Below are 25,932 nucleotides of genomic sequence, written 5' to 3' on the forward strand. Positions count from 1 at the left end.
GCCCCCTGCTGGTGAGTTAGTAAAAAAACTCAAACAAACTTCCATCTAATAAAAACAGACATCAGATCCGACATCAGAAAACAAAATCAGATAAAAGCACAAATTCTGGAATTGGATCAAAGTTTTTCTGTGCATGTTTGTTTTTTTTTTTTTGTTTTTTTTATTATTATTATTAATATGCATATTTAATACCTCAGACAAAAACACCTGAGAGAAAACTGACAAAATGATTTCAGCGGGTTTTTCAGGAATATATTCAATTATGTATGTTACAACTATAATCACATATTTCAAGCATATATCATTTACACACACACACACACATATATACATATATATATATATATATATATATATATATATATATATGTATAATATATGTGTGTATGTATATATATATATATATATATATATATATATATATATATATATATATATATATATATATATATATATATATATATATATATATATAGTGAGAGAATACTTTAATATTCAACAGTTGTATGGTACAGTAGCAGTAGGGTGCATTTCTCTTTCTCACTGTGGGTAAAGTTTGAAGGAGAGGTATAGACAAGTGTTTTTGTGTAAATCTATTTATGATTCATCAATACAATATGCAACAAAATAAAGGAAAATAAACAACAAAAAAAAGGAATAAAAGACAAAGAAAGGGTATAGGCAGTTCAGTACTGTTTTTGAGGTGAAAGTTTGCATGTGTGTGTTTGATTTTTTGTCTGCTTGTCTGTGAGTTTGTGTGTCAGGTGGAGGATCAGATCAGATCAGCACCATAAAAGTCCATAACAACATCAACAACAACAATAAGGGTTAAAACCATGGAGAGGACTGTGTGTGTGTGTGTGTGTGTGTGTTTGCGTCTGCATGCTGAAGGTTTCAGTCACAGTTCGATCTCAGCATATCAACTCTAAAGCCAGTTAGTGTCACAGTTTTGCACTTCCTGGAACGGATCGAGGAGTAAATAGAGAGTACGTGTGAGCGAGACACATTCACCGAATCTTCCAGCGAATGCTGCTGCTTTCCTCTTTGCTTTTTATTTCTCCAACATCTGCTCATTTCCAGCTGTTCTCATGGCTAATTACTTCCTGTTTTTCTCTGCCATCATCATCACCTTCATAAAACAAAAGCTCTGTTAATAGTTAAAGTCAGACAAGGAATCAAATAGAAGAATAAGAACTGAAGTGCTTAAACGAGCTCACAAGGAAAGCAAACAAACACAAAGAAATTTCATAAAACTATACAGTTTTTGTTTCATCTTTCCATCGCGCCTCCACTCCCTTCGACACAGAAAAACAATCGTTACTAAGATACCTCGCCTTGTCTCGCACTGTGTGAAATACCTGATTCAACCATTATACATTCTCTGTTACACCCCAGCTCCCACTAACCAGCTCTGTAACATTGAAAATAGATTGTTTTGTAGCATTAAACAGCTAAGAGAAAAAGCGCTTTATCATGTGGCCCCGTGACTGTCCAGCTAACAGCCCCTCCCGAACCCCTTATATAAAATATACAAAAGATTATCTCCAAAATCCTCCTCCTAAATATATTTGCTAATAGAAAAATATACAATAATCCTTTGTCAAAATCTCTTTGCAGTATGGATGAAAACCCTACTTCCTCCTCCTCTTTGCTGGACTAGTCTTGCCTTCCTGCCAAGTTCAAAAATATACATGTGTTGTTTTTTTTTTTGTCCTAGTCATAGAAAAGAAATCCCATATCTGACCTCTCCTGGCTTGTGTCCATGTCTTGAGCTTAAAAAGTGAGATTTCACTGGTATATTGTGAATTCAACACCCTGTTTAAACTGGCCAGAGCAGCGGCCGGAACGCACTACCTGCAAAAAACGCTGTGCGGCATCGGGCGTAAGCACAGCACCGAGGGTGACGGCAGCTGCCGAGGTGTCGCGAGGTGATGATACAGTACGTCGTGTGGATTCAGCAAAAGCAGCAGGTACAAAGAGAGTCAAACTAGGGGAAAAAAAAAAAAGGTGGCGCCACAGTGCTTTCCTGTCATGACATCCTGAAGCACAGTGCACGCACGAAAACACTCTGAACACGCTTGTGTTTGCGCCCGTTGTCACACAGTGCTTACTGCGGATCTACTCCAGCCTCCTCCCTCACCACTTCAACTAAAGTGCTCCTGATGTTGGGTTGCCTTGTACCCTTTTCTCATCTCCTCTTCCCCGCCCTCCCCTTCCTCCTCCGTCTTCTTTCGTCTCCGTCCGCTTCACAAGTCTCCGTGCCGGCTCTCGTACTTGTTGATGATGTTCCTGCAGCGGCCCAGCTCTTTCCTCATGTCGGCCACCTCCTGGCGAAGAGCGGCGTTCTCCCGCTCCAGGAAGGCGGCGCGCACCGAGATCTGGTTTTCCTTCAGCCGCCGGGCGTCCCGCGAGCGCTTGGCCGCCTCGTTGTTCTTCACACGCCGGCTCCAGTACTTTTCATCCTGTCATCGGCGGCGGTGTGGTATGTTGGGGTGTGTGGGGGAGAAGGTGAGGGGAGGAGAGAGAAAAATAAAAAAAAGAGGAGACAGTGGGATGAGAAGGGTCAGCCATGTGATGAAAGAAAGGATGGCGAGAAAAAAGCAGCAACAGCTGAATAGTTGTAACCACAGAACACAAAAACACTCAACAAAACTACCAAACTAAAATACCATGTCAGCGCCTTTACGACTGGCTGGTCGTAAACTTTGATTTACCACTGGGACAAAACTTCTGACTCTTTGTCATGTCGGCATAACTTGAAAACTGCTCGTATTTAGTCGTGTAACTTTGGGAGGCTCACTTATCCTAAACAAACGAGGTGGTGGTCAAACAAACCAAAATATCTAAGGCTACGTTCACACTACAGGCTGAAGTGACTCAAATTCGATGTTTTTGCCCCGATGCGACCTGTAACCGATCTTTTCTTAACAGTCTGAACGACACAGATCTGATATTTTCAAATGCGACCCAGGCCGCTTGGATATGTGGTCCTAAATCCGATATGTATCTGATCTTTTGCCATGTGACGGTCAGGTCGCATTAATCCGACCGACGCGTCACTGACATGTGACAAACGTCATTATTCTGCGTTTGATGTTTATGAACTCTTTATCGGTAAATACGCTCACATCCTGACTGCGACTCTGTACCCAAACGTTTCTCTCTACAGTTGTTGCTGCTACAGCTCCACAAGAGGCCTTGAACAAAACTTTTTACTTTCCTCTTCCGTAAACGTCTCCTTAAAACGATTGGACAAAACTTTTAAAATAGCAAATGCTCTGCTGCCGTCCATATTTACTTTCGCAAACACAAAGACATCACACGCACGCTCACTGCATCTTGCTATGTCTTCTACGCATGCGGGACGCTTCTGGTGCGCATGGTTCATACAGGAGAACACATATAAGTCACATTTGATCGGAAAAGTGAACGGACTTTTTAAAAAATTCGGATTTCACAAAAACATCTGATATGAGCAGCAAGCCCTGCAGTCTGAATGTAGCCTAATCGATTAAATTTACATCAGGAACTCCAGTGGTCCAGGGAACTCTAAATAATTAGGTGATCTGGTTTGCTTTCACGCTACACTTTATCAGGCAGAGCAAACTGCCAGATACAACAGCTGCGCACTAGGGGGCGATATTCCACAAAACAAGCTCTGAAGCAGAAGAAAAAAACAGCAGGAAGGAGAAGTAAACCTGGTTCTAAAACAGCTTGTTCAGCACAAGTAAACATTGAAGCAAGCAGTTTCTGCAGTCAAGAAGGTTTTGTCCAACATCATTTTAACAAGACTCTGAGAAGGAGGAGATGCAGCGAGGTATCCGGCATGTTGCTTTACGACGAGCTCCATGTCACTTCCTCCACAGGCTTCACTGGATGGTCCGTTTGCTTTCACACTGGGATCCTAAATCCTGGTCCATGGAGGCTGGTGTCCTTCCGGCTTTTAAAGTGTTCCCATTCCAACACACCTGATTCACGCCTGAGTCAGGTGTGTTGCAGCACGGACACCTAGAAATCCAGCTCTCAAGGACCAGGGCTGATGATCCCTGCTGTTGGCCAACTGCACCTGGGTTCACTTCCAACTGAACCAAGACCTCCAGATTTACAGCAGACGGATTTCACTTCTACATTTGACACCAGAAAATATTTAACTGTCGTCGCTGCTCCAAACGAACTGCTCTAACAGTGGAAGTCTGAAACTATCAGACTTCCACTGCTTGGCTTCTGCTCCCATTCTTACAGCCTTGTTGCTTCATGTGTTTGTTGGAAACAAACTACTGACAAATGTGTTTTAGGTTCATTTCTCGCTTCTAACATGTAAATCTCTTTTAGTCTAAAAGTCAAAAAACGTCTGCCAAACGACCATTTCACTCCATCATGGCCATGATTCATCGAACACGCCCAATCTATGTCATTTTCATCTTAATCCTTTAACCATCGCGGCCTGTCCCTGGGCTGTTTAGAAGATTATGACAATCTTTTTTTTTTTCTTTTTTTTTTGTGTGTGTTTTAAAATCCCAGAAGAGAGGTAAGTTGCTTTGGATGAAAGTGTCTGCTAAATGACTGTAGAATAGGTCCAGAATAGGTCTTTTACAGCCGTTGTGGATAATAAACAGATACAGATAATAAATATTATTATATGAGAAAATCATTAATTGATCCCATATCATTGCTTTGATTCCATATTTCAATACTACAGGCGGACTTGGCAGTATTGAAATATGAAACGTCTAACAGATGGTAAAAGATTTTGTATTAATAAATACATAAAACCTGCTTGAGTCTGAGCCCTGCTGGTTAGGTGTTAAAATGAAGCCATCCTGGTGAATGAAACGTTGCCTCAAGTTAAAATTAGCTGTGCTCATGTGTTCTCGGCTTTTTGATCAGCAGCTACAACAAAGCAGCAACTTATTATAAAGTGATTGTTGCAAACTAGAGCCTCTTTTTACACCAACAAGGTTTCCAAGCCACCTTTTTTAATGTCTTTAAGTCAAAGATTTGCTTTAGTAAACTCATAGTTTCACATTTTTTTACAAATAAAACAGCCAGAAACAACCAAAACGGAAGATATTTTCCTTTGACCCAGAACACGTTCACCACACTCCTGCAGCCCCGCTACGTTAACCACCAGTTCACGTCACGCAGAACTAATAAAACATATGTGACACTATGTCTGTACAAGCAGAAGCTTGTTATACTATGTTTTATTTATACTGATTAGCTGTAATAAGTTCAACATGTAATGCAGCTTGTTTAAAAAGTAGGATTCACCCCAAAATTCACTTAATAACTTAACATATTACCCTGAGGTATCTGCTTAATCTTACAAGTGTACTTGATTAGCAGCGCTAAAAAGGGCTTAAAAGCTATATTTCTGTAAAAACAAACAAAAAACTACCACATAGCTTAAAAGAAGAAGAGCTGCTTATAAACATGTTGCTGATGGAGGTCTTCGGTCTCTGAATGCTCTTGTTGGTTTATGCGAAAACAATAATCTGATTTATGTTGTGAAGCTTGAATAGTTTTTGTCTTCTAATCAGAGCCAGATTTTATTCAGCCTGATGCCGCACGCAGACCAGAACCAAAATGCTTGTTTGTGAGGAGCTGCTGAGCAGATCAGATCTTCATCTTTGCTGTGGCCAGAGGTAATTTTTCCAAAGCTGCGTAGAAACGATTTACCAAACCAAACAGCTGAAAACAGCGAGGTGACTTTCGTTGCTTCATAAATTATAAATGCCTCAGGAGCTGCAGCTGCTCTGCACAGAACTGTGAAAGCATGAGCCATTGATCACAGCCTTTCCTATTGTGCAACAAGCTGAGCACAAAATATTTTAGGACTCTCTTAAGAGATCATCAGTACCAGTGGGCGCCATGCTCCTCACGTTTTTCCACATCTGTACAGAGGCTGGAAGAAAGATGCTGTCTGTCTAATGAGTAAAGTCAAGGCTAAAAGCTCAAGAGTGCTGCTGCAGCCTCTGTCTGAGCTGGACTCTAAAGGAAGACGTGAATTTTCATGAGTTCATCTTTAAAAATGTTCCTAAATCACTTTTTAAATAAACTTTTTTCTACTTTGTTTTTTCATTTGCAATTTATCCACAAAAAACTTTGAATATTGATACAATTTTCATGAGTCAAACCCAAATATTTTAAACTTCCAAGAGTTCCAAGAGAATAATTCCAGCATATTATTATAGCATATTTATTTATTCATTTATTTATTTATTTATTTATTTATCCTTCTCCTAAATCATCATTGTCATTGTTATGGGTATTTAAGAACACCTATTTTGGCATATCAAATGCAAACGTGGATATTTGATCATGACTTTATAACCTTTTTATGTGAATTTTGTTTTGACTTGTTATGGTTTGTGTCTATTTTTATTATTATTATTAATATTATTATTATTATTATTATTATTATTATTATTATTATTATTATTATTATTATTATTATTATTGTTGTTGTTGTTATTATCAACAATATTTATGTGTAAGTATATGTATTGTTTACTACTTTGAAAACTGAACTGAATTGAATTGAATTGAATTGAATTGAATTAAATTGAATTAAATTGAATAATTCATGCTCCTTTTCTTTCTGCTGCTTTGAGAAAATCCTTGTTTGGAGATGTATTGCAAATCAAATTGACCTACCCAATAAAAGAGATTTTTTTTTTTTTTTTTTTTTTTTTTAAACTCAGAATATGTTTAAAAAAATTGTCTGTGACTTTTCATAGTTTTGAAAACAATGAAATCATTTTCCTGAAGCAGCTTAAAGGTACAAATCCCTTTTCTGCCTTAAGACATGAATGACGAGTAGACATGGCTTGTGGGAGATGTAGTACCTTCTGCTCATTGGGGACCAGCATCTTGCGAGCCTTCTTGATCATCGGTTGAGGTTTCAGCTCCTCCTCGGAGAAGCGATGCCGTCGTGGATCAAATGCTTCCTGTCCTGGCACGCTGGACAACGCCAGGTCTGCTGGGTCCGGATCAAAGTTCACCATGATGTCACTGCTGCCGTTGGCGACCGCAGGAGGTCCAGGAGGCCCTGGAGGGCAGGTTGAGGAAGGTAATGGGTCTTGAGGCACCGCCTGTCCACCTGAGAGGTAGAAGGACAGAGAATGAACCAATCAGCTGCCACTTTTTGCAATTCTAAATGCAAACATTAACCATCAAAAAGCTCTGTTATACTTTGTTTGCACAGAAAATTAGTGGCAGTTTTGTAAAAACAGAGTGAAGAGAAAAAAGAAATCTTGTTCATCGTCTTTATTCCTTCACTGAAGTTTAATCTGCTTTAAACTCCATACAGATGAAATAAACACACAATCAGCAACTTAATTACTGGTCTGGCTGTCCAATCATCATCATCGTCATCATCATCAGCTAGTTTTAGTTCAACTGCAGATTAGAGCCCATCTGCCTTCACTGAGGAGGCACATGTCAGAGAGCAGCAGCAGAGACCAACAAACATCCCAGTAGAGGACATAGTTCAGCACCAGAAACTGCATTCTGGATTTTATTTAGTTTTTTTTTTTTTTTTTAAATCCATCATCTCAGGATATTAAAGGTATAAACCAGTAGTTTGCCAACTTTATTTATTTTCCACATTTTTCCTGTCTTTGTGCTTTTATAAATTGATTATAAATTAAATTAGATACCCAAACATCCAGAGTTGTTTTCATTCTTCAAATTACATTAGTCTTTACATAAACAACCTATTTCATTGCACACAGTTTTATTTGTTTAAATTCATTTCTGAGAAAAAAAACATTGAAATTCTTAAACTCTTAAAAATCTAAATTTGCCTGCTTTTGGTTTCACATGTTATTAAAAGTCTGTGCTTCACCATCGAGTGCTTTAAAGCAGCAAAATAAGTAGGTTCCTAAAGCTGCCAAGTAAGCAGGTTCCTTTAATTTATACTTCTTCCAATTGTGGAAAAAACATTTCCGCTTATTTTATTACAAGAAAAAAACCATTCTGCATGGATAAAAAAGCAGACTGATGTGGTGTTTAAATCCCTTGCAGGTGAAAGTCTTCAGCTTCAGTGTTTGCAGCTGAATCCATGCAGAGTTGAACGGCTGCAGAGTCACGTGTGCTGAACTCACTTTCTCTCTCTCTCTCTCTCTCTTTCTCTCTCTCTCTTTCTCTCGCTCCCAGATCAACCAGGGAGCATCGAGCCAGAATGAGGCCCACTGAGATGAGATGACCATCAAGAGGATTATCCTATAGGCCATGGACAATATGTTCACATTTAATTCCTAATGGACTAGAGGGGAAATACTGGGTGTTCACCCTCTTTTTTAACCAGTACATTTATTCACCCACTTCTGTTACTTTTACCATTTATTTACAGGCTTAAACTTTCATATCTTCATCTTCTTCATCTTCAGCCGCTTATCCGGGGTCGGGTCGCGGGGGCAGCAGCCTAAACATACATATTTGCCTTTAATTTATTTCTTATAAACGGTGTATTCTGCTCTTCTTTTTCTTTTGCTGTTGTCCATGTAGTGACACAGTTTCACCACCATGTGTCAGTGTTGAGCCAGAAACACTTGGCAGAGCAGCAGAGCAGAATTTACAATCCGGAAAGATGAGCTTTTCCTTTAACCCTTTGTGGAGATTAAAGAAAAAAAGCCATGTTTTATTACTGAGTACATATACAGAATATTTTATTAGTTTTGTGTAAAAATGCTCTTTTAATAAGGAGACTTCATTAATGTGATATTTTTATGTATTTGCAAATAAAAAAATATTTAGACATCAATGTTCAGTGCTGAAAAAACACCTTCTGAACATGAAATAAAAGCAGAAATGAGAAGACAGAGAAAAGCAAAACCCCAGGCTGGATATTGACAGTAAACTCAACGCTAATAAAATTCTTCCATGAAGGTTTTACCCTGCAGCTATTCTGCATTAGCACTGCTTTGTTGTTTTTTTTTTCCAGTGTAACATGATGGAAGCAAAAATAGAAAGCCCACTCTCAGCCAAATCCCTGCACCAGCTGGTTAGACCTTTTCTACATTTTTCCCCATGGAATAGTGAAATCAAAATGTTAGTTGAGCAATCATCCAGTACCAGTAAGACATGTATTGTGGCAGCGTTTGTAAGACACTTCAGAGCTCTAGGCTCTCTGCCACGGATTAAAAATAGCTGCAAAGCTGGTGAAAAATATCAACAAAAGCAGTTCAGGAAAGATCTTTGGAAAATTCAACAGAAAAGAGCCGTCCTTACTGTAAATATTTTAGCTTTTAAATGACATTTTAACAGCAAATATTAATAGTGATTTTAATGTAATTTTCATAAATATTTTCCAAATATTAACAGAATTTAAAGACTGTAAATCTTTTGAAGTTTTTGTTTTTACTATGTCAAATAAAATGAGGACTTTACGGTCTGTCAAATTCTACACATTTTTAGACATGAGGGTCTTTTGTGCATCTGAGGCATTTTTCAAACCTAGAAATGTCAGTCAGAGCAGTGCAGCTGACACAGAGTTGCTATTCGCCCGCTGCTGTGCACTGTCAGTCATTTTATTATGCACGTCGACCACAATACCACAACCAAAACCCTCCACCGACTCAGAAATCAGGCTGACACTGCTGGCAGGCAGGGGGTGGGACGACTGAGGTCGAATCCAGCTGAAAACACTTTACCCCCTGAGTGGATATGTAAACTTTGTGAATGGTGGTTGTTCTCGGATTGAAACTCTTTAAAATCTTGTGACTGTTTGCGCTCAGTTTTGGTCCTTAAAAAGCAAAAAGCTCGACGTCTGCCTACACTTCTACGTAGGATTTCATGCCCACAGTGACATGCGTGCACCACGCCGCTCCTCTACAGTTATTCTGCTTTGCAGCTTGTTCAATCTGCTCCAAACTTCAGTGGAAAACTTGACTCGGTAAGTGTGTGTGCCTATGGTGCCCTCCCAGTTGCAATCATTCTCGGGCTTGTAAACAAAAGTCACATGGACCCACAGCTACTCTGGCGTGTTTGCGCAACAGAGTTTTGGTGACCTGTCAGCATGAATGTTTGACATTTGGGCACAGAGGGCAAAACCTGATTAAAATTGATCTTTTGGTAAAAAATGCAATGTTGTATCCAAACCAATATAACTGACCTCTGCAAACAGCAAATAAATGTCTCTAACAGCGGCTGTGAAGTTCTTAAAGACAAAAAAAAATCTTTTTCAAAAGTGACTAATGTGAATATTTAACCCGCTTCAGGTTGTACTATCACAGTTAAAAGCTGCAGATCATTGCAGAGGACAGTGTCTTCTGTCTGTCCAGGCTGGATGCACAGATTTACTCATATTACGCAGATCTGAGAATCTGCTTGAAGCTTCTAGAAAGTGGAATATACAATGGTTTGTTACCATCTGGAAGCTGACTTAAGCAAATGAGCAATGCAGTGAGGTAGGTGGAGTGTTGGAAAACAATTCCCAGAACACAATACGAAGCACAACTCTACCCAGCATGATTCATCAACGACCGGACGGCCAGCTAACCGGGCGGCAGAGGAAGGATGGCTCTTCCTTTAGAGGACTGGAAACCTGAAATAACCACCCAAAGATTTGCAAAAACAACATATATCTACTTTACTTTAATTAGTTTTCATGTATTCATTCATTGATTGCTGTGCACCTGGACCTTACTCCGAGTTTCTGACCGAATTCTCTGATCTCTTGTCTGAGTTAGTGCTGACTACTGATAAGGTCATTGTACTAGGTGATTTTAATATTCATGTTGACGTTGAAAATGATAGTTTAAACATTTCCTTTAGCTCTATTCTAAACTCAATTGGGTTTTCACAAAATGTCAATGGAGCCACTCACTCTCATGGCCACACTCTTGATCTTGTTCTAACATATGGTATTGAGACTGATAAGCTCAAAGTATTTCCTCAAAACCCTGTCTTGTCCGATCACTTCTTGTTAACCTTTGAATTCACTTTATTTGATTACTCACTGACCAAAAATAAATTCTACTATAGTAGATGTTTATCAGACAATAATATTACAAAATTTAAACAATCAATTGAATCAATTTTTTCACATCTACCATGTGTTAGCATGACTGAGAGTCCCCCTTTAAGCCTTACTCCTGCTCAGATTGATCAACATGCTGATACTATAACAGCTTCAATGCGTACAACCTTGGATAATGTTGCTCCCCTAAAGAAGAAGAAATTAGGTAAGATTATGAAGGCTCCCTGGTTTAATTCCCAGCTTCGAGCTCTAAAACAGGCATCAAGGCGTTTGGAAAACAGATGGCGTTCATCAGGACTAGAGGAGTCTCACTTAACCTGGAAAGAAAGTTTAATCGTATACAAAAAAGCCTTACGTACGGCAAGAACAGCTTATTATTCATCATTGATAGAGGAAAACAAAAACAACCCTCGGTTTCTTTTCAGCACTGTAGCTAGGCTTACTAGGAGCCGGAGCGCTGTGGAGCCATGTATTCCTTTCTCACTTAGCTGTGATGATTTCATGTATTTTTTCAGGAATAAAATTGACACTATTAGAGATCAAATTCACAATACTCTTCCTTCTACCTATAATGTTGAGCCTGTTGTGGTCTCCGAAGCATCCTTAGAACCAGGATCTGACTTGTGTCTAAATAGTTTCTGTCCTGTCCAACCCTCTGAATTAACTAAAATAATAGCTTCATCTAAACCATCCACCTGTATCTTAGACCCTCTCCCAACGAGCCTCTTTAAGGACATTTTCCCTTTAATTAATACATCACTACTAAATCTTATCAATATGTCTTTAGTGACAGGATATGTACCACAATCATTTAAAACTGCTGTAATCAAGCCTTTACTTAAAAAGCAATCTCTGGATCCAGAGGTGATAGCAAATTATAGACCTATATCTAACCTCCCATTTATGTCCAAAATTCTGGAGAAAATAGTTTCAGCTCAGCTACATGCCCACCTGAGCAGAAATAATTTATGCGAGGAGTTTCAGTCAGGATTTAGAGCTCATCATAGCACTGAGACGGCATTGGTGAAAGTTACTAATGACCTTCTTATGGCCTCAGACAAAGGACTTGTGTCCGTACTTATCTTGCTTGATCTTAGTGCTGCATTTGATACAGTCGATCATAACATTCTGTTACAAAGACTAGAACAGGTGATTGGAATTACAGGTACAGCGTTAAGCTGGTTTAAATCATATTTATCTGATAGACTTCAGTTCGTTCATGTAAATGACAAGTCCTCCTCACAAACTACAGTAAGTCATGGAGTTCCTCAAGGTTCTGTACTTGGACCAATACTCTTCACGCTATATATGCTCCCTTTAGGCAAAATTATTAGACAGCATGGAATAAACTTTCATTGTTATGCAGATGATACTCAACTATACTTATCCTTTAAACCAGATGAAACAAATCAGCCCAATAGGCTACAAAATTGTCTCATAGACATAAAGACTTGGATGTCTAGAAATTTTCTCCTCTTAAACTCAGATAAGACTGAAGTAATTCTCGTTGGATCTGAAAAACTCAGAGCTAAATTTTCCCGTTTTGTAATGAACCTGGATGGCATTACTTTAGCTTCCAGTGCTACAGTGAGAAACCTTGGAGTAATATTTGACCCTGACCTGTCCTTTGGCCCACATATTAAGCAGGTTACTAAAACAGCCTTCTTTCATTTACGTAATATAGCCAAAATTAGGGACGTTCAGTCTCAGAGTGATGCAGAAAAACTGGTTCACGCTTTTGTTACTTCGAGACTAGATTACTGTAACTCTCTATTACTGGGCTGTCCTAAATATGCCCTGAAAAGCCTTCAGCTGATCCAGAATTCTGCAGCCAGAGTCCTGACCAGAACCAGCATGAGAGATCATATTTCTCCAGTTTTAGCCTCTCTTCATTGGCTGCCTGTTGAATCTAGAATAGAATTTAAAATCCTTCTCCTTACATATAAAACCCTCCACAACCAGGCACCACTATATATCAAAGACCTCATTGTTCCTTATATACCAAGCAGAGTACTTTGTTCGCAGACTGCAGGCTTACTTGTGGTTCCTAGAGTCTCAAAGAGCCGAGCAGGAGGCAGAGCCTTTGGTTATCAGGCCCCTCTCTTATGGAATAAGCTCCCAGTTAGTGTTAGGGAAGCAGACACCCTCCCCACCTTTAAGACTAGGCTGAAGACTTATCTTTTTGATAAGTCCTATAGCTAGGGATGGTTAGCATCCCTTAGTTATGCTGCTATAGGTTTAGACTGCTGAGGGACATTTCCTGATACACTGAGCTTCTTTCTTTTTCTCTTTATCTCTTTCTTTTACCCCCCCCATAACAGTGTTGCATCATTAACATGTATGTCTCCTGTCTCAGCAGGTCTCCCTGGCCGGGAGTAGCAGTTCCTGTTGTCTGTTGTCTTTCTGTCCTCTTCCCCCCACACAGCAGAGGCAGATGGCTGCCTGTCCTGAGCCGGGTTCTGCCGGAGGTTTCCTTCCTGTTAAAAGGGAGTTTTTTCCTTCCCACTGTTGCCAGTGTGCTTGCTCAGGATGGGAGATTGAGTTGGACTCAACTCAATCTGTTGGTTTCCTTATATAGGCTGTTATGAATTGGCCTTCATTATGTTTTCCCCTCTGTCTGTAAAGCGTCTTGAGATGGCATTGCCGTGATTTGACGCTATATAAATAAAGTTGAATTGAATTGAATTGTGAGGTTTTTGTGTTTACATGCATCGTCAAGCATGCGTATTTGTCCAAACATGGAAGGAAACACAAAACCCATCAAACAGCCAGGCGTTTTATTTGTTTTTCAGTCAAAACCACCAGACAGAAGTTTTAAATCTTCCTGCTCCTACAACACATGTGCATCAGTGTGTGTACTTCCACATAAACGTACCAATGATTCTAGCGAGATTGTAGATATTGTGGCTTTGTTTTTATTTGCCTTTTTAATGAATGATCTGACGATGTTAGATGGTGCATTTAAGACAAGGCTGGTTTATTTGTGTGGCACCGTTCAACAACAGGGTGATGCAACGTGCTGTACAGAGACACTGAAACGTTAGCAAATAAGAAGCATAATTTTAAATAAAAAGGAAAAAGAGCGACTTTTATTCTCGGCTAAATAATGGAAAAACACATAATATGTACCATCGTCACTCTGGGTTTACTTAAAGGTTTGAAACAGCAGCTCAACACAAGCATACTGCCTCCCTTGCTTCAACTGAGGAGGAGAAAAAAGGGAGATAAGAGGACTGGAGAAGGACCAGTTTGGTACATGTGTAACAGGAAAAGGCAACAAATGCACAGAATGACTGAATTAATTTAAAGTGGATTAAACATATACATAAATGAAGAATTCTTTCATTCAGATTTAAAATGAAAAGAAACCAGCCTCTATTTGTTTAAATTTAATTAAATAAGGTTATTTTTCATTCAGTTATAAGTGTTACAAGGTCATTTAAAAAAAAAAAAAAAAAAATTTTAAAGAAGATTTTATTTTTACTCTGAAGGGGATTTAAAACTAATATTAATGTTTACTGTGTTTATTTAAATCCAGCAGCGGCACTGCTGATCTTAGTCAGAGTTTTGCACTTTCCTGCCCTGTAACGAAGCTAATTCTTCATCCTGTCTCTTCTCTGAGCTCTCTCTGACCAGTAAAAGTCAGTAAGATCACTTTTCCGTTTGTCTTTGCATCACTAATGAATGTCAATTTGCCATTAAAACTAATTTTGGGGTTGGAAACGTAGTGAATGCTACAGGCCTAAGCTAATGCTAAACTTGTTAAACTGTTCCCATGGTATTTATAGTGGTTAATATTTTAATAAAACATCAAGCTCCATCATTATTGTGTTGTATGAAATCAAATAAATCTTCTTTATAATTATCTAAAGGATTTTTTACTATTTAATGCATTCCAAATATTCCCTTTTTTATTTTGTTCATTTATTTAAAACATATTTATTATTCAGGTCTATAGTTGAGGATGAGGACTGGTTATTGTGACAAGTAACTTGATGTTTGAATAACTGAAAACATTAAAATGAAGTACAGTACCTCTGATAATTCTAACTTTATTCTCCTCCTTCATCCACATCACTTTAAGCAGTTGCTTTAATAAAAAATAAAACATAAAACATAAAATAAAAACCCACCTAAAATCATAATCTTGACTTTAGGTCTTTAGGGTCTGATCCTTTATCATTTGTTTATATAAATAATCAGAACCAACCATCAATATTGAGAAATAGCATCAGTATCTAATCATAGTCCTGCATTTAATCCTCAGGTTTTTTTTATATATAAGCCGTGGATGTTCCTGCACACATCTACATTAATGATAGGTCACTTTAAACCGACCAAAAATCCCTTTCCTTATCCATTCATGCATCATGTGGTCCATTTGCAATTCCATCAGACCAAATGCTTTTGATCTGATGCCGTCTGGATGAGGCTGATCTGGATAAATCAACCCAAAGCTCCATCCTAATAACAGCCATTTTGGGCAAAAAGTTGAAAGTGATCCAAGAACATGGCTTCCGCTGCTAACGGGTAAACAGCTGCCAAACGCGGCCTCGTCTGGCTTCATTTCCTGTCTGAGAGCAGGAGACATTTGGAGTAAGCAGTCGCTGATTCTCCCCCTGCTTTCATTAATTTCGCTGGGATTATGCGGTTTTCTCCTCCTGCTTGTCAAGCTGCCTGTCAAGCGCTCCATCTTCCTCAGCATTTCCATGAATGTAAACTCAAACGAAAGACAGAAACTTAACGATGTTTGATTTAAAATCTATTTTGACAAAAAATCTGATCAAATCCAGTTATTTTTTCACCAAATCTGAAACTCCGACGCACTCCAGACTGACTGAAGTCTTGACATTAAAGGTTTATTTTTCTGTCAAGTTCTGAGATTTTTTAAATTAAATTCTTCATCTTAAATAAACCTCTTCATCATTTAAAGTCGCGGTTTTCGCCTCAGGAGCTGAAGGATCCATATTGATGACTGCGACTGACTGATTGGAACTTTGAAATGATGAAAAACTTTCATTTAGCTTTTATTTCTTTGGTCAAATATCGGACCGCGGTCTTTTCTCTTGACAGTTTGCTCTGATCTTCACCAATCACAGAGAGAGAAATCAGCCGTCGTGGGCAGAGACGCCCACAGCAGCAGAAAACAGGCAGGTTGAGAGTCAGGTGAGCAACTCTTCCTCTTGACTAATCTCTTGTTTGATCTAACTATAGTCTCACGTGATCCACCTACATGTCAAGCTGGAACTCACAGCTGCTGGAGGGGTTGCGGGGAACGTGCGCTGGAAAGAAAACTGAAGTGGGAGTTGGTGGAGCAGGTAAGATGAAATTTTACAGCACATCATCCTTAAATACATGCAGTCCTGGGAAAAAGTCTCCAGTCAGCACTTCTTCATGCAGCTTCCACTCAGCCAGACTTTCTTATAAACTTTAAAAGTCGGTGGTCAGGTGGTTTTTTAAAGTTTATTTTTGGATATTAGCAGCTTTTTTTCGCCCTCATTTTGAGTGCAGTCCTGATATCTGACTTGGCATATCTCAGCAGGGTCTGCAGTTTGTCCTTACATTTTCAGGAAACTGGACACTTAAATAGGAGCTTTCTAGAAGATTCAGACCACCTTAAATCAGAAATGCTCTCCATGAAGATTTTCTGTCTTTCTTAAGGAAGGGAAACAAGCGGGGAAAAGGTTGAGGTCTGCCACATGACACAAGACCCAGAGAAAATCTCAACAGGTTTGTTGGGGGGGATGAATCCAGGTCCAGGGCCCAGAACTCCACATTACTGCAGCACTGAGATCATCTTAACAGAAAACAGAGCAAAAGGCAGCCATCATCCACAAAAAAAGAGCTTTGGAAAGGGTTTTAAGGGTGCATTCACATCAAGATAGTTCGCTAGACTCGGTCTGGTTGGGAACTCGGCTCAGCTGTAGGGGGATGTATCCATGCAGACCGAGATCGTGTTCATGCTGCACTACAAGCCAAACCATTAGAATAATATATCCCCATTCTCACTGAAGGTGGCGCTGCACTGGTATCTAGCTAAAGAGAGAACAAGTGAAGAAGAATCCTGCAGAAATACACTGCAACAATAGACGAAGTATGAACACCAGACCAGGCAGAGGACCTTTAACGCCATCACTATGTATTTACCCACAATGCAATGCTATGTCAAATGATGGAAGTGTTTTTGTTTTTGTTGTTCGCTTCCTGTATTAGTTCGCTTGAAAAGGACCGAGACCTGTGTTTGTGGGCAAACCGAGTCCGCTTCTTTGGTCTAAATCAGAATTAGTTTGACGCATTCACATTCCCCCAAACGAAGCGGACTTTCCGAGCAAATGGACTCAGATTTGAATCAAAAAGGCTGATGTGAACGTGCCCTAAAAATCCTAACAAAAACCCCGCAGTTCCTGAAGGCAGCACTGGTTTAAGTATGAAGCTGCTCACTGAGTTTCAAACTGTTTTTTTCCTTATATGCTGCATTTCTGCTGAATTATTTCCATTTGCACATGCTGTAATAAATGACTGCACCAGTTTTCCCTGCACAGCTCTGTATATTCTAACATTACAGACCATCATTAACACCCTCCCCTGCTTTACTTAACCCAGTTTTCCTCCTTTTTTTCCCTTGATTCAGCAGTTTTTTCTATGCAACACAGGAAAGCTAATAAATTAACAGGAGAATAGTAATGATGCAAATCACAAGTGAAAGACGTAACCATTAACATAACTTGAAATTACAGTAACTGAGGTGATTTTTTTGCACTTTTTATCCTCAGGGACTTCATTTAAACCGCAGCAGCAACACTCACACTGCTTTTCTGGCTTTCAGTGTGACAAGAAATTATTTCAGAAAGGTTTGAAACATGGTTATGTGGCAGAGAAGAAAAGAAACCAGGGTGTATTTATACGCTGGTGGAGTAATGATGGATAGTAGCAGCTGCGTCTGGTGAAGCAGAGCCGTTGTGTAATTCACAGAACGCAAAACAGGTGTGTAGCAAAAGCAGCAGACTCTATTGTTTGTTCATGTAGACATGGAAATACTAAATAATGAGAATAGTTGCGTGATTATCGGTGTCATGTAATATATTTGTCTCTGTGATCAGTTTAATTGAAAGAAAAAACATAGATAGAACAAATTGGAGTTTAGAAGTTTACAGAGATGGCATTATAATGATTTGTCATCATCATTTTGTTGATTACTAGCAGAAGCAAGCATGGCAGAAGCAGCGAGTGGGATTAAAAGAATCATAAGCAGTGGTGGCAACAGCTGTATTAACAGCAGAGTCAGCAGTTGTAATCAGATGAAGATTCTCAGATTCTCAGTTGTTCCTGTTACGGATGACATGGAGATGAACTGTGTTCTCTGCCAGCAGCTGTTTTTTTCATTCACAAACACAAGCTGGAAATACAATACAGACGTGGAATGCGATATGGGAAGTGAGTTACATAAAGACGACTCGCCTCCCTGTAACGTAAACACTCGAGGCGTGCACCCCCCCCTCCTCCTCCGTGTCTGCTGCCAAGTTTAACGTCTGGGACGTCAAGCGAATCAGATCCTCAATTCAGAGGGGATTAGTCATACACGCAGAGACTAACGAATATGTTTATCACTTAGTGAGTTATTGGCTTGTTGAACTGAAACATGAAAAAACTGAAACATCACTACATACCAGGACCAAAAATGTTTAAATAAAAACCCAACAAAACACAGAAAACAACATTTTCTTTTACAAATCAACTTGATTAAGACAAAATGAAGCATTAATTATTCTAACAACTGAATAAATTAGGTGTTTTTATGGAGAAATGTCAGATTATTTAACATTTTCTGTTTCTAAATGTGATCACTTTAAAGTTCAATGACAGAAAAATAACTCATGTTTTTTTTTTTTTAATTGCTTAGTATGAGCTATTAATATCTACTTGCCACTTATGGGTCTAAATACACATGGTAGTCATCGTTGCAACTAGGTTTGAGTAATATGATGATATATATATATTGTTTGGACAATATAAAATGTCTATAGTTTCATATGAGGGTCTATTGTTTACGCCACAATAAGGTGCTTTACTGCAGTATTTTACGTCAAGATGTGCTTTACAGCATGCACACTGCAATTTCTATACAAACATGGAGGAAGACGGTATCAGATGTGTTTCAGAGCAGGATAATTCACTAAAAGATGACCAGCCAATTAAAATGATGAGCTTGTTCATAAAGAAGGGGAAATTTCTGTTGCATAGATGTGGTTTGGATATAAAAATACCGACATGGAACCGACAACAGACTAGCTCATAGTCCCATCAACGGACTCTTACACAACTAACTCATTTTATCACCTGCGCAGGAATCAGGATAAAGAATACAGAATAAAGAATAGAGTCAATGAGCAAAAGCTGCAAAAGTAGCGTCAAGTGGAGGCGAAAGCTCATAATAAACTCCAGACCAAACGCTGAAACAGGTATTTACGCGTGAAACGTCATACAGCTATGGTTCCCCCAGATGGAAGGAGATCACTGCTGCCGTTGCCAAGCAACATCTGACACAACTGATGACTGACACAAAATTACAGAAACAGTTTTATGTTGTTATGTGTATCGTTAAGTGGAAAATAAAATGATCTATATTGGGAAATGAAATTTCGGTCATATCGCCCAGCCCTGATTGTAACCGCCATATTTGTGCCATCATTTATACTGGTGTCTTTGAACGGACAGGCAGCTGTTTGAGCTTTCAAACTGCAGCACCAGTTTAATGCAACGGGTGTTTGGGATAAGTCACGCTTTCATACCGGCCCCTCGAGGACTGGAGCTTGACTCCCCAGCCATAAAGGGAGCATAAATGAGGCTTTAAAAGGACCACAGAAGAAGACGGTACAAATGCAGACAATGAGGAAGTAGGTACCTGAAGTGCAGTCATCACTGCACCTGAAAACACTGGATCCTCTCGCAGATCAAAATATTTTTATGTCAGGAAGAATTTGGTCATTTCTATGCTCATCTTTACTACTAGACATCAGTAATTCTCACACGTGTACCTTTAATTTCTTTTTCTTGTAATAAATTTCTAAAAAAAATCAGATTTTTTCCATTTTTTCTGAATTTATGCTTTAAAATTTGTTTGGGAATAGTTTAAAAGTTGTTCTAATTAACTAAATGTGAGACTGAAAAAAAACATAAAATTCATTCAAACAACCAGAAATCTGTAAAAATATTTCTAAATAACAATTTAGTTCAATAAAAACAAGAATTCAATCAGATTTGTACAGAAACAACAAAAAACTTCATGAGCTTTCATGAGAGAACCTGGTTATTTCAAATTAAATCAAGATATAATCTGATCCCAGTTTACAGAATCTCTCACATCTGGTTTCTGTCTTGATGTAATCTCACGCTGCTGTCAGATACCAAACACACACACACACACACCCTCCCATGTGCACACCCAAGCAGGCTCTGACTCGCCTTTGCACACTCAAACAAATGAGCCAGCACGTGCATGCTCACGAGTGTGTGAAGCACGCACATTAAACACACACATACACACCCACCAGAAACAATTCAGTCCAGGTGACACACCCCAGGAGTGGTGCATCTAAAGTCAACACACTCACTGCGAGTTATGTCACAGCATTATGGAAATCGTAGTGACCCTCCTCCCCCTCCTTCTGTCACTGCTGTCTTTCCAAATCGCTGAGGCCCTGCCAGTGGTTGGATCAGATTATGACACACTGACTGGGCCCCTGAACGCACCACATGACTCGATGCGTAAAAAGACACCACGTGGCGGGTTTACTGTAACCGTAAAGTCCTGCTGGTGATTCTAACCAGCATCTTTTCCTCCTTTTTCTTCTGACGATGTTGTTTTTTCACATTCCTGATCAAAGATTTTTACTACAAATCTTTTATTCAAAGCTAACACATTCTGATACAGCCGATATATAAATCACAATGACAACAGATGCATCAAAAGAAGCAAGCTGGGGAGTATATATTTTATGCTATCCCCATGTCAGCTAAACTTTAAAGTGCTTTATTCATCTGAACGTGGAGTAAATATGTAGCTGTGAGATGAAGGAAAAATATATTAGGTATGACTGTACTTGTAGACAGCTATAATATTCAGAAGGTGGTTGTGCAAATACTGACTGTTCGCTATAATAAACAAGTTGACATTCTTTAAGACTATTAAAGATCTTTAAAGTGAAAATGGGAAGTTGCTGTTTGTATCCTACCATCCTTACAGTTGATGTTTGTTTGTTTTTACCAGAAGCAGAATCACTTTCAGGTTCTGAATTGGTTTGAATCCTTCTTGAAAGGCCAGAACTATGAATCAACTGGTTACTATGGATCTACTTAAACTAACCAGTGGAGTTCCCCAAGGTTCAATTGATGGCCCCTTGTTGTTCAGAATGTATGTATGTGTATATATATATTTATATATTTATATTTATATTTTCCACAAGCTCAAATCATGGAAACAAACAAAATGTCTTGTATTTATCCTGACAGCACTCAGCTCTTTGTTACCGTCTCACCAGGCGATTCTGGTTTGTGTCTCGTTCTAATCAATACATCGAGGTGTCACAATTTTCTTCAGAAGAATAAAGATAAAAAACAAAACAAGATTAGTGCAAAGCTTTAGTCAGCAATAAAAACAACATAAAGCCAGAAATCTTGGTGTCATTTGTAGTCAACTTTTATTTATCCACAGTGTTGCTGCTCATGTCCTCACAGAGACCAAAAGCTGGGAGAGTCCCACTCCAGTTCTCAGATCTTTATTCTGGCTTCCTGTGTGCCAAATAATTCATAATAAAGTTTTGCTGATGCCATATGAGCCATGGAGACTTCTCATGTCATCTGGGTCAAGTTTGCTTTATATCCCTGAGAGTTAAAACTAAACACGGAGTCTGTTCCTCTTACTCTGTTTCCATTTTCTTTTTGTAGATTTTAATTTAATTTTTTCTCACCAAGCAGAAATGTTTTAATGCTTTATGTAACACGCTTTGAGTTGTCTTGTACATGAAGTCAAATAAAGCTGCCAAGCATTTTGAAGCTACGTTGTGACCGTGCAACATTTAACTCCCCTCCAGGAGTCTGCTTCATGAAGCAAGTTCAACATATCCGGGGACTCTTTGGGTAATCTGGCTGAGTGAATCATAACAATGTAAATCTTGCTAAGCGGGACAATGATGCTGGTTAACAACACAGTTTTTCTTGTTCTACAAATGTGTGCATTTAGGTAAGATGAGTGAATTCAGCATCAGAAGGCGAATCACAACCAGAGATTCTTTACAGGCTGAAAGAGCTGCACAGCCAAAGCAGGAAGAAAAGATGACAAAAGGAAAAGGTATGCAGTTAGCATTCCTTTTTTACAAAGTCTGCTCCAGTCAATGTGAATGGATCAGATAATAAGCTGATTTATATCATCATACCATCAAAGCCCGAGAAAATCTAAAGATGCATGCAATGCTGGTGAAACCTTAAACACATCAGAAGTATTAAGTCTAATTTAGTCATAAAACACACTGGCTGGTCTAAATTCCCTTTTTAAGAACGGGACGAGAAACCATTAAAACCATTACCTGGGTTTATTTTAAATGTCTGAGATCATTTTCTGTCATCTAAATGGAAAAACTAGGAAAAAAAAAATAGGGTTTTGTCTTTTAGCAAACTTGATGTGCTGAATGGTTTAACTGTTTTAGAACAAAGCAAGGAAATCTTTCATACTTCAGTGAAGACTTTGATGCATGAAATCCGTTAATATTATTAGAACCAAATCTTAAAAGTGAACGGAAACAAGAGCGTAATCCCTCCTTTCTTTAAAGTACTCAGCGATACTAACGTCCTGCTGACACATGTAAAAATCGCTCTGAGTGAATATCTGAAAGGATTCCAGTCAGAATCAGAGATTTCCAGAAGTTCACTGGCTGTCCACACTCTTTATTTCCAATTTCTAAGAGAGTTTATTGGTTTGGAGGCGGAGCTTTTTATCATGGATCCAGCATATGTTGCCATGGTGACACAAGAAGCGAAACAGCTTCATAACACTAAAAATCCAGAAAGAACTTTGTTAAGACAAAAATCTTGGTTTGTATTGAGGGCTACAGTCCTCTAACAGGGAGGAATATAGGATAAAGACAATGATGACACAGTGGGTAGAGTTACATGGTGTTTTTTTTAATTCGGAATTAAATAATTCGGAATTAACTTAATTCTCTTACGAGTTTACATAAAGATAATAATTCCGAATAAATGTTTAAACACATTCTTACTTACTTCCTCTTTAGAGCGGTGGGTTGGGAAGGGTTCTGACGTGACGTATGACGTATACCGGAAAATAAGTTGGCTCCCCGCTTCTCGTCTTTTCAGTCGTAACTTGTAAAAACTACATAATAAGTACCAGTTTTGCCGCTATTTTCATTAAAAATTTTGAAGTACCAGCTCAACACGAGCATACTACGTCACTTTTGGTAGGAACTGAGAAGGAGAAGAAAGATAGACCACCGAACACGGGAGGCAAAACAACGCGCCTGATCGGGACAGGACAAGGTAACGAGCATGCTCAGAACGACCGGAATTGACTTAGAGCGGAATTAAGGTTCACCTGACAGAGGAATTAAATAGTTCGGAATTAAAATTCAAATAAACGAGCCGCTTACATCGGAATTAAGTTTAATTCCAAAAAAAATTAGGAATAGCATTAGGAATTAAGTGTTCACATGGTTGTTTTTTTTTTATCAGTTTAAAGCAGAATTAACTTTTATTCGGAATTAAACAGGAACTAAAACTCCCATGTAAATGCAATGATTGTGGATTGGAAACACAGTAAACCACCGCGATGCCGCTGGTGAGCCATCAACTGGATCTGATCTGGCACCAACCGATGCATCCGGAGGTTATCGTGACAACTTTGGTCAACGACTATGTTTTTACCAGATGCAGAGCATTTCAGAGGTATCCAGGAAGCAGCTCAGCTCGTCGCTCTGATCAAAGTTTGCAGCTTTTCCGTTGTGACAAATGCAATGCAAAGTAGACGAGTTGGACTGGAAGTCAGACACGGGATAGCCAAAGAGAAATCAGACCATTTATAAAACACACTTTGGATTGTTTATCATGTGATCACACAGACCGAATACACAGCATAAAACCAGAAATCAATCCGCTGGTTGGTTTTAAGGGTTAATGATGAGATATAGAAGTATACTACGCTGGATGAAGTGTTATTTCTGAAGAATTCCCAGTGAGGGTCTGAACGTGATGCTGTCAAGTCCAGTGGAAACAAAAGGATGAGTTTTGCCTTTGGGTTTTCTGTCAACTGTGCTTTTCTGACACACCTGATTCTGGAAGCATCTAGCTGTCAGAACGCTCTGAAACAACCTGCGCTGACGTGAAGCATCAAACCTGTCAACATAAATTCGCTTCTCATTGAGGTTTTGGACATTTCCTGAGAACTGGTTGAGCATTCAGTGGTCCCATTAGTACCATTCCTGTCTTCATTTTAACCACATTTTGAGTAATTGGTTTTGAACAGGTTGATGGAAAGAGCTTCTTTATTCCATAAATACGTTTTTTTTCCCACATGAAACGGGAACTGTCGCTTGTTAATGTGTGTAAACAGAAATGGGAAACCTTTTTTAGAACATTAACCTCACATGAATGCCATAAAGTCAGCTATTTTCCAGCTAGAAAGGAAGTGTGATGATGCTGAGGATAAGGGAGGATATTTAATCATTTATTACACATCATCTTTTCATTTATCATTTAAAAAATATTGCTAAGCTAGTTCCTATTGATCAAATATGTTTTAATATCTTCAAACTCTGATCACTATTTCCAGCGTTAATATTTCCTCAATAGGAAATATTAACGCTGCTGCAAAGCTCCAAACTAAAACTTCAAAATACTCATGTCTCCCTGTTAGCTCAGCTAAACCGACTCCCGATCCACTAGAGTACACTGCAGATTTATGGTTTTAACATATAAAACTGCTTCTTTAAGCCCGATATATCAGTGAACTTTTGCAGCTATGTCTTAAACAGATCCCTGAGGACATGTGATCAGGGCCTGCTGGCTGTGCAGCATATTGGTTAAAAAGCAGGGGTGACAGAGCTACTCCCTTCGTCTAGACCAGGTATTCTCAACCCTGGTCCTCGAGGGCTGGTGTCCTGCAGGCTGCAACACACTTGATTAAAATCAATGTGTAATTACCAGAACAGGGCTTGTTTGAGTCAGGTGTGTTGCATAAGGGACACTTTAAAAACCTGCAGGACACCAGTCCTTCAGTTCCAGGATCGAGGATCCCTGCTGTACAACGTCGACTTGTTCTCTGTAGAAAAAAACAGTTAAAAACTTGCCTTTTTCTAAATTTTACTTGGTTTTTCCCCATGTTCATTTTGTTTAATTGTGAAGCGCTGTGGGTTGTTTTTTTTTTTTAGCTTTAAAAGGTATTGTGTAAATAAAGGTGGACTTACTTATTTATAAAAACATAGATGGCAGGTTAGAGGCAGGCAAGGATACCAAAACTGTTCAAAAAATGCAAACTAAGGGGAGCAGACAAATTAAAACAATGAAAAACACAAGTAGGTAGGTAGAAGACTGCAGGAATGAATCAGGCAGTGGTACATGTACTGGAGAAGGTTGTGACTAATGTGACACAGCTGTGTGGCAGCTGGAAAAACTTTGTCTAAAAAATGAACAAAGCTGTGAATTAAACACAGGTGGAGAAGAAAAATGTCTAAAAAAACGAAATAAGGTAAAATTAAGATACAGAAGACAGAAATTCAAATGACAAGGACAACACGGAACAAAGAAACAAAGACTGCAACAAAAGTTATTAAGCTACAACACAAAAACAGTCTGACAAAGTCCTGAAGACTTTTTTCCTTTTTCTCTCATAAAAACTGGTTTTATTTTTCTGTTTCCTTCAACGTGTTGGTTCGTGATGACAA

General features: G+C 38.9%; 1 protein-coding gene across 1 annotated transcript in view; it reads right to left on the reverse strand.

Moving 5' to 3' along the window:
* Positions 1-486: 486 nt before the first annotated feature.
* The window catches only part of dbpa (D site albumin promoter binding protein a), a 52,051-nt gene continuing 26,605 nt past the window's right edge, over positions 487-25,932 (reverse strand). Inside the window, exons 4-5 of the mRNA XM_079258916.1 lie at positions 6,849-7,102; positions 487-2,462 (exon numbers count right to left, since the gene is read on the reverse strand). Coding sequence (XP_079115042.1) covers positions 2,247-2,462; positions 6,849-7,102 — 470 coding nt within the window. The 3' untranslated portion in view covers positions 487-2,246. The remainder of the gene's footprint in view (positions 2,463-6,848; positions 7,103-25,932) is intronic.

The sequence above is a fragment of the Telmatherina bonti genome, assembly GCF_933228915.1.
Source record: "Telmatherina bonti genome assembly, chromosome: 19".
In the NCBI taxonomy this organism is placed as follows: Eukaryota; Metazoa; Chordata; class Actinopteri; order Atheriniformes; family Telmatherinidae; genus Telmatherina; species Telmatherina bonti.